Below are 9,738 nucleotides of genomic sequence, written 5' to 3' on the forward strand. Positions count from 1 at the left end.
GGCGGCTCCCCAACTCCCCAATCGGCCCTGCTCTGAGCCCGACCAGGGGCTGCACCTACGGATTGGGCCTGCCCTCTGCCACCCGGGAGCAGGCCTAAGCCAGCAGGGGGTTATCTCCCGAGGGGTCCCAGACTGCGAGAGGACACAGGCCGGGCTGAGGGACCCCCCCCTTTCCCCCCGAGTGCACAAATTTTTGTGCACTGGGCCTCTAGTAGTTCATAATTGTAATTGACTCAATGTTACAGCTGTTTAAATTTAGGAAGTTACATATTATTTCAAACTGCACAAGGAATTTATGACATTATGCTTTGTTTTGATCAAATATCATACTATTTCAAATTTATATAATTAGAAGTTGCATTAAATGTGACTAATATGTTTGAGGTCATAGTGAAAGAAGGGGAGCAATTGTTTTCAACTCAGTTTAAAATGCTAATAGAATGATAAAAAGATGTTAAAGGAGGCTACAGTTTTATTTTTATCAAACAAATCCTATGATTAAGGTGATTTTAAAAATATAGTAATTTGGCCAAATGCTTTCCTTTTCAATTTGGGTCTTTCCCTTAAGGAGGAAACAGGGTCCCAGTGCCCCATATTTGATTTCAGCAGAATATTTACAGCCTAGTATTCAGCCTCTCTAAATGAATTCCCTTCTTTTTAACTTACTATTTTTTATATAAAAAATTACATTTTGGCCCTAACCGGTTTGGCTCAGTGGATGGAGCATCGGCCTGCAGAATCAAGGATCCCAGGTTCGATTCCGGTCGGGGGCATGTGCCTTGGTTGCGGGCACATCCCCAATAGAGGGTGTGCAGGAGGCAGCTGATCGATGTTTCTCTCTCATCGATGTTTCTAACTCTCTGTCCCTCTCCCTTCCTCTCTGTAAAAAATCAATAAAATGTAAATAAAAATAAAAAATTTTGATTACGTTGACATTTAGTATCCTAAATGAACTCACTTTATCAATGCCTCGGTATATAAAACTAAAAAGATAGGAAGTTGGTCAAAATACATTGATGGCTTTTACTGCATACATGCCAGGCTCTGTGCTGAGCACTGACAAGTTGAGCAGGCATTTTTTTTAAATTGATTTCAGAGAGAAAGGAAAAGAGAGAGCGCGAGAGAGACATCAAGGATAAGAGGGAACCATTATTGGCTGCTTCCTACACACTCCCCACTGGGGATCGAGCCTGCAACCCAGGCATGTGCTCTGACCAGGAATCAAACCTTCTGGTTCATAGGTCAGTGCTCAACCACTGAGCCACACCAGCTGGGTTGAGCAGGCATTTTAACTAGAGAGATACACAAATGCATGTGCACATTCATTTCCTGTCAGGATTACACAGAAACCCATTGATGAGTTAGGCAACTCAGAAGTTCTCTTATTTTCTGTAGAAGTGTGCCAGACCTCTGCCTTTTCTGTGCCAGACCTCTGTACTCTGAGACTTAGGCTTGACTCAAAGCATGTCTTTAAACCTGGACCTGTGAACCAAGCCTTGTAAACAAAGGGTGGTTGTTTTTTTAATAAGTTAGATGGTCAGGGGTTTTTCTTTGAGGTCACAACCCTATTTGATTCCAAAGTAACTCTTTTTTTGGGTTAGTCATTAGGAAGTGCATTCCGTTATCTATATATATAAAAGCCTAAGGGACCATTACAACCGGCCCGTAGCTATGACATGCACTGACTGACCACCAGGGGGCAGACGCTCAACACAGTGCACTCCCACAGCCAACCTCCTGCGGCCAGCCAACCTCCCACAGTTCCTCCCCCTGGCTGGCCAGCCCCAATGGGCCCTGATCGGGACTGGGCAAGATGGCCCCAATCAGCCATGATCGCCAGCCAGGCCAAGACACCCCACCCGTGCACAAATTCATGCCCAGAGCCTCTAGTGTTCTATAATTTCTGAAATTGATAACCATTACCCTTTTGGAGCATCTGGTTCTATGGCTTCAGTGTAGCTTATCTGCTGAGGCCTCTGTAATTAGTTGTCCAGTCTCCTGTGGAGAGAGAATTTCTGGACTTTCCTAGAGCAGGTTTCCTCAGGAATAGATGAGTCAGACATCTGCACAAGGTGGTAATGCATGACTGTAATAATAGAATGTGCTATAAATAAGATTGGTGGGAAGCCTGGGAGTACTTGGGACCCCTGGATGGGCAGATCTGACTTCCTGTTAATTTGATAATGACTTGTTTTAATTGGTTTTGGGTGGGCAGCATTTATTAAAAAGGCAATCTACAAAAAGAGGGAAAGATCAAAGTTAGTAAATAAAAATAAAATGAATTACTGTAGTAAATATAGGCAAACTGTACAGATCAGTGGGGCCTTGTGAAAACCACACAAAATGAGAGGGAAAGTGCAGAATATTTTGCAGTCTTGGAGCAAGCAGGAGACTTCCTTCAGCTGGGTCCGAGAATGCAAAAGGATGACTCTCTTACAGAACATGGGCTTACATGGCTATGGCTTAGATGTAAATTCTTAGGGAATTCAATCAAACCCTTGTTATCAGAGGATATTCTGTCCTTACAAGAAAGGACAAATGGATTATAGCAATGCAAACTTTACCAACAACTCATTTCTTATGATAAGGGAAGGGAGTTGGGGAGAATCACACACATCTTATTGAGGTTCTGTGTTGCGGATGCTGCTGCATTTGTTCACTGTCCTTGGAAAAAATTAGGTGTCTTTTGATATTATTTATTCTGAGATTATTATTTCCAAGGAATCCCGTTCTTAATCTGTCTTATGTTGTATGGACCCCTATGTTAATGAAATTTTTGTGTATTTGCAGAGCTCTAGATGTTCTGAAGTATGAAGAAGTTGACCTGGAGTTATTGGCAAAGGCTGTACCAGAGCCCTTGAAGAAGTATACTGAATGTAGAGAGCTAGCTGAAAGACTGAAAATAGAAGGTAGGAAATACTTCTTTTACTTAAAATGCCTATATATATTATCTCTTTTCCATTGTACAAATTATGAATGGACAGCAGAGCTCTATTTTAAGAGGAGCCATTATTACCATAGGACCAGCATAGTCTTAGGCTCCGTGCTACTCAAAGTGGAGTTCCCAGGCTCGGAGCATTGCAACACGTGGGAGCTCGTTAGGAATGCAGAATATCAGGCTCCACTGCAGACCCACTGAGTAAACATCTGCATTTTAACAAAACCCCATGTGATTACTGTGCACATTTCAAGTTTAGGAACTACTACCGTAAATCTCTCCCTTAAAGAAAAAAGCAACAACTTTTTTTTAACTTCCTTTTTACAGTTTCCTCATATAATATTCTAATAATGAGAAAAATATTACTATGTTTGGCTTTGACAGTATACTGGAACATTTTACCATTAACTGGTACTTATTTTGTATCAGGCAAAGAAATCCATACTCTTGAGTCCTACCCTGAGTCAGTGCATTGATTCCCAAAGCTACAGATGAATTTTAAAAGGTTTTCATTGTGAAAAATTTCAAACATAAAAATACTGAGAATAAGATCAGCTTCTGTATTTTGATAGAGGAAGTGTTTTCCTGGGGTGGTAAAAAGGCAAGAAACAGAATGAGATGGGGAGAGCAGTAGTAAAAGTCGGATGATGCGCTGTTCAAACAGGAAAGGACTTTAAAGCTCCTTGGGCCCAGGGAAGCCGTGGCATCTCCTATCAGTTCCAGAGGCCGATCACCTTGCTGTGCTTTGGCTGCTTTTATAGGATGACCCACGTGCTGCCTGCCATCCCACCATGCAAGTTAACAAAAGCCTAGCAACGAAAGGAAACCCATTTAAACTCCAGAATCATTCTTTCAAAGAACCAGACACTAGTAGTGCACTAATGTATAAGGAGTAATGTTGACCTTTTATTTCAATATCATGATTTCTGTATTAAGTAAAAGTTACTTTATTGCATGTTTAGGCTCTTAGCACTGGAAAAAAGTGATAAAATTCTACATTTTAAACTTGATTTGCAACTTAATTTGTCCAATAAATCACCAGGTTCAGGTTAGAATAATCCAGAGTAATGATTTTTAACTTGTTTGTAAATAAAGACTCTAATTCGTATCCATCCCTTAAAAGAAACCACACTAGGTTAAAATATAACACTTATCAGTGGTTTTCCAATTACTTCACAGATCCTCCGCTAGAGGATCTTTAAGTTTCTTAAAGGCAGAAATCAACTTCAGATTCTTTGTATTATCTCTGATGTTTTTGCTATATACATATTTGAAAGATTAAATAAATATACTTTAATATATATTTTCTCATTTATATTCCATGATCCCTTGCCAAGTCTATTCATGAGTCATAAAGTTGTATTACAGTTTGTTGTACTAAATTGTTATTTTGTCATGTTGTATTAAGCCCTTTATGTGCATGATTTCTTTTGATACTTATAGATGTCCTGTGAAGAATAGGTATTAGCATTATTACCTTAATTTTGCAGATAAATGGTAACTTGCCCAAGAACACACAACTGGTTAGTGGCAGAGCTGGGATTGAATCTAGCTTGTCTGACTAAGGCCTGTGTATTTCACAACCACCCTTTTTACCATTAAAGACCATCAGAAATCATCTAAGTTAGCACTTACATTTTCTAGATAAAGAAACTGAGGGCCAGAATGATTAAGACATGCCCATATTTAGAGAGTAATTCATTGGCAGAGCCAGGCTCAGAGCTGCCAGACAAGTGATGGAAGCAGGTGCTACCAAAACCTTCAGGGAAGACGTACTTTCTTGAACAGGACAGAGTGACTACCTCAGGTTAGGTTTTAAAATAAATTAATTCAAACCCACAGCCTGTTGAGGAATGTTCCACCAAAATTTGCACTGAGAAGAAACACAATTTCTCTTAATTTTCCAAATTTTTGAAATAAAAAGGGCATGCAGTATACTACCAGACAGAATGTTGTAGTAATATGTAAGATATTCCGTCTATTTTAGTTTTTATTTCTCATCTGCGAAAGGGAACATGTACCCCACCTATCTCATGGTGTTGAGATTAAGTGTTGAATGAGATAATGCAGCAAAAGCTCTTTATAAATTATAAAAAGTTATAAAAATGTAACTTGTTAATGTAATCTATCATGACATAATTTATTTTGTTCACCAGCCTCTTATGAAACAGTATTGTCCTATCAGCAACAAGAAATAAAGGACATTCAGCGAGATGAAGCTCTCCAACTGCCAAAAGACCTAGATTATTTGACTCTCAGGCATGTGTCTTTGTCCCATGAAGTTCGAGAGAAGCTACATTTCAGTCGCCCACAGACGGTAAGAACACGAGCAATGGATAGGAATCGGTTATAAATTAAGAGCCAGTGCTTTCTTTTTTAAACCTGGAATTACCATGGTCACATAACTAATGGTTTATTTCATCATAAAAAATGTAACTTCTTATTTTCAATATTTATTTCTGTGACAGATGTCAGTATATTTTTATGAAGAAAAAGCTTAGTCTGAATAACCACCAGTCAAGAATTCGGTTGATTATAATTTGGTGATTTTCAAATCACTTCTCGGATCCCTCTCTGGGGGCTCCATAGTGTGGCCTTGGGAGCAACTAGGAGAAAGGGGAGCCAAAGATGTTTCCTGCCCCATGCTTTAGCCCACGTGTGTGTGTGTACTTGCACATGCATGTACACACATCTGTAAATGTCTATAAAAACCTTTGTAGTTTATAGTATTGAACTTCTAATAAATAGCTGAAGACTGATAGGCTGTATTTATTGATTCTAAGACATACATTTTAACATCTCTGAAAAGCTAAGTTGTACCTTAAAAATTGATAGTGTACCATAGTTTAATGACAGTGGGTTTTTTTCTTTTGTTTTGTTTTTTTTTAAAGGGACTTTGCCCTTCTATTTTATTTTATTTTTAATATATTTTATTGATTTTTTACAGAGAGGAAGGAGAGAGAGATAGTTAGAAACATCGATGAGAGAGAAACATCGATCAGCTGCCTCCTGCACATCTCCTACTGGGGATGTGCCCGCAACCCAGGTACATGCCCTTCACCGGAATCGAACCTGGGACCTCTCAGTCCGCAGGCCGACGCTCTATCCACTGAGCCAAACCGGTTTTGGCCAGTGGGTTTTTTTGTCGTTGTTTTTAATAGTGGTTCATAACAAAAAAGAAACAATTAACAAAAATATGGTCTGTAAATATTCTTTAAATGATTTTTAAAGGAAGGAGTGATTTCATCAATATGGCATGGTATTCCTAGCAGTAGTCATGGAAACCAGGGAAACAAGCCTTAAATTTTATACCTCTATATATACTATTCGTTTTGGGGTTATATATTTTTTTTAAAATATATTTTTATTGATTTTTTACAGAGAGGAAAGGAGAGAGATAGAGATAGTTAGAAACATCGAGGAGAGAGAAACATCGATGAGCTGCCTCCTGCACATCCCCCACTGGGGAAGCGCGCGCAATCCAGGTACATGCCCTTGACCGGAATCGAACCTGGGACCTTTCAGTCCGCAGGCCGACGCTCTATCCACTGAGCCAAACCGGTTTCGGCTTGGGGTTATATTTTTATGGATAGTCATAGGCTGCACTGCCCAGAATTATGGCTACTAGCCAAATAGACCATTTACATTAATTAAAATTTTTAAAAATTAAAATTCAACTCTTCACTCATATTAGCCACAATTCAGATGCTCAGTGGTTACAGTTGGCTAGTGGCTACCATGTTGGACAGAATATTGTTACAGTACAAATGTTATAGAAAATATCCATTATCACAAAAAACTGACCTGAACTGGCCTGAGGCTAGTCTTTACATCACTTAGAGTTAATATTCATATATTTCATTGTAAAAATACAACACAGAAATACTGAGATTAATTATAGGGTGCTGCCCAACACACTGCTAGGGATGTTACATTAGTTTAATGAAAAGAAAAAGTAGGTATTCCAACATCTGTTAGTTATGTGATCTTGGACAAGTCATTTTAATTTTGCTAAGCGTCATTTTCCCATTAAAAAAAAGAAGATAATAAACACATTTCCTTTACCTATTTTATAGAGTTATTTTGAAAACATTAAGATAATAGTTTTGAAAATATTTTATAAATTGTAATATATAAATTGTTACTGTCACTGGAAGAAAATTTTATTTGACATAGCTCATTTTATGTTTTTCTTGTGGTTTCAATTCATAGATTGGGGCTGCAAGTCGGATACCTGGAGTGACACCTGCTGCCATCGTCAATCTGCTCAGATTTGTGAAGACCATTCAGCAAAGACAGGCAGCTATGAATGAGTTGCCCAAAAGTGATCAATGCTTAGGTGATACAGACAGACTTGAAGAGAGACAGTTATAGCTTTCTGTTCATCGAAGACTTATAATCAATGTAAGAGTATAGATAGGAGATAAGTATTTCTACTTAACACCTGTTAAAAAACCTTAATTATTATGGTTTTGTCATTAATGTATGAAGAAGACAGATATTATTGTGCTTTTTTGGTACATCTGAAAAAATAGTTATAGACTCTTAATTTATACTCTTTCTCTCAGGTGCTCTAATGCAGTGAGCCTATTAATATAACTTTGTGCAAAGCCCATTAAAGAGAGATATAGTGGCCTGGCTGGTGTGGCTCAGTTGGTTGGGTGATGTCCTGTGTACTGAAAGGTTGATGATTCAATTCCCAGTCAGAGCACACACCCAGGTTGCGCAGCCGCTTGGTATTTTGCTCTCATATCGATGTTTTGCGCTCTCTCTCCCTCTCCCTTCTTCTCTAAATATGAATTTAAAAAATCTTTTTTAAAAAGAGAGAGAGCCAAAATCGGTTTGGCTCAGTGGATAGAGCATCGGCCTGCGGTCTGAAAGGTCCTAGGTTTGATTCCGGTCAAGGGCGTCTACCTGGGTTGCGGGCACATCCCCAGTAGATGTGCAGGAGGCAGCTGATCGATGTTTCTCTCTCATCGATGTTTCTAACTCTCTATCTCTCTCCCTTCCTCTCTGTAAAAAAAATCAATAAAGTATATTTTTTTTAAAAAAAAGAGAGAGAGATAGTGGACCTAAAACTAAAGCTGAAAAAAAAATCTTAGCTTGCAGATTTGCCTACTCAACTCATTAGGATTTTGTCCATTAAATGTACCAAATTAAAACACTTATTTTTCAACTTGTTCTGAAAGTTAACAGTCTTCTATTTGGTTATGCTAGGTTAGGAGGCAATTTCAGAACCCTTAAATTCTTAGAGCTAAAAATTTTAAACTGCACAAAATTATCGAAATCATTCAACTAATTTCCAATATCAGAATCTAGTATGGAGGGTGAAAGTTGACTTCTAAGATTTCTGTACTTCTACAGGAAAGCCTCATCAGTAATTGTCTTTGAACATTAATGAATGTTGATTAATTCCTATAAAATAGAAAAATTGGAAATTATCATTGTTTCCTGTCATCTACAATGTGAAAAATTTCTTGGTAAACTGGTTAAGGCAGAGTAAAGTAAAGGTAGTTATTTTATATTATACAATATTATTTTATGGAACTCATGGATATAATTTTTTAACATTGAAGGCAAATCCATAATCACTGGGGACTAGTGTTTCCGTTTTTATATCAGAATTGACAGAAAATCAGAATGATGCTATCAATCGTCCTTTCCAGTACTTCCATGATACATAGTCACAAGGTCAGAGTGGGCTGGCCAGCTGGGCCCTTTGGGTGACACCTGGACCTTTCTGGAGAGATTGGAGGAAGAATATAGCCAAGTGGGCCAGAGGGCCCTAATTGTCCCTGGAAATGCAAACTCAGATCTGTCATCAGCCTAGAGATGCTTCCCAAGTCAGCTTCAGGCCAAACCAGGTACTAAGATAGCTCTAAGAACCCTGAAGTCACTTTGACTACAGATCTAGGTGTTAAGCCTGATTATGGGTTGAGGCAGGCAAATATCTTGCTATAATTATATATGGCCACTTGGATATAGCGCAATTTTCATAGATTTGTTTCATCTAACTTTAGTTTTTCCATAAAGCAGTCAAGAGCAGTAGCAAGCCTTGGCCAGTATGCTAAGTGGTTAGATCATTGGCCCTCAAACCCAAGGGTCTCGGGTTTGATTCCCAGTCAAGGACATGTATCTGGATTTTGGGTTTGCTTCCTGCCCGGGTCAGGACAGGTGTGGAAGGCAACCAGTCGATGTGTCTCTCTCACATCAATATTTCTCTCTCCCTCCCTTCTACTCTCTCTGAAAAAAATGAAAAAGAAAGTTCTCAGGTGAGGATTAAAAAAAAAAAGATCAGTAGCAAGTAAAAAGTACTTCTAATGTTGACCATATAGCAGTGACTGATTCTTTTTTTTTTAATATATTTTTATTGATTTCAGAGAGTAAGGGAGAGGGAGATAGATAGAAACATCTATGATGAGAAAGAATCATTGATTGGCTGCCTCCTGCACGCCCCCTACTGGGGATCGAGCCCGCAACCGGACATGTGCCCTTGACTGGAATCGAACTGGGACCCTCAGTCCACAGGCCGATGCTCTATCCCCTGAGGCAAACCAGCTAGAGCTGTTCTTTTATTTATTTATTTACTTATTTTTGTATTGTATTGATTTTTTACAGAGAGGAAGGGAGAAGGATAGAGAGTTAGAAACGTCGATGAGAGAGAAACATCGATGAGCTGCCTCCTGCACACTCCCTACTGGGGATGTGCCCGCAACCAAGATACATGGCCTTGAACGGAATTGAACCTGGGACCCTTCAGTCCACAGGCCAACGCTCTATCCACTGAGCCAAACCGGTTA

The 9,738-nt window shown here is 39.0% G+C and overlaps 1 protein-coding gene across 1 annotated transcript in view; it reads left to right on the top strand.

Annotated features, from left to right (window-relative positions):
* Nucleotides 1-7,573, top strand: part of MTO1 (mitochondrial tRNA translation optimization 1) — a 26,615-nt gene extending 19,042 nt beyond the window's left edge. Inside the window, exons 10-12 of the mRNA XM_006772163.2 lie at nucleotides 2,791-2,909; nucleotides 5,095-5,255; nucleotides 7,151-7,573. Of these exons, the coding sequence (XP_006772226.1) occupies nucleotides 2,791-2,909; nucleotides 5,095-5,255; nucleotides 7,151-7,312 (442 nt within the window). The 3' untranslated portion in view covers nucleotides 7,313-7,573. The remainder of the gene's footprint in view (nucleotides 1-2,790; nucleotides 2,910-5,094; nucleotides 5,256-7,150) is intronic.
* The last annotated feature ends 2,165 nt before the right edge of the window (nucleotides 7,574-9,738 follow it).

Source organism: Myotis davidii, unplaced genomic scaffold, assembly GCF_000327345.1.
Source record: "Myotis davidii unplaced genomic scaffold, ASM32734v1 scaffold104, whole genome shotgun sequence".
Classification (NCBI taxonomy): Eukaryota; Metazoa; Chordata; class Mammalia; order Chiroptera; family Vespertilionidae; genus Myotis; species Myotis davidii.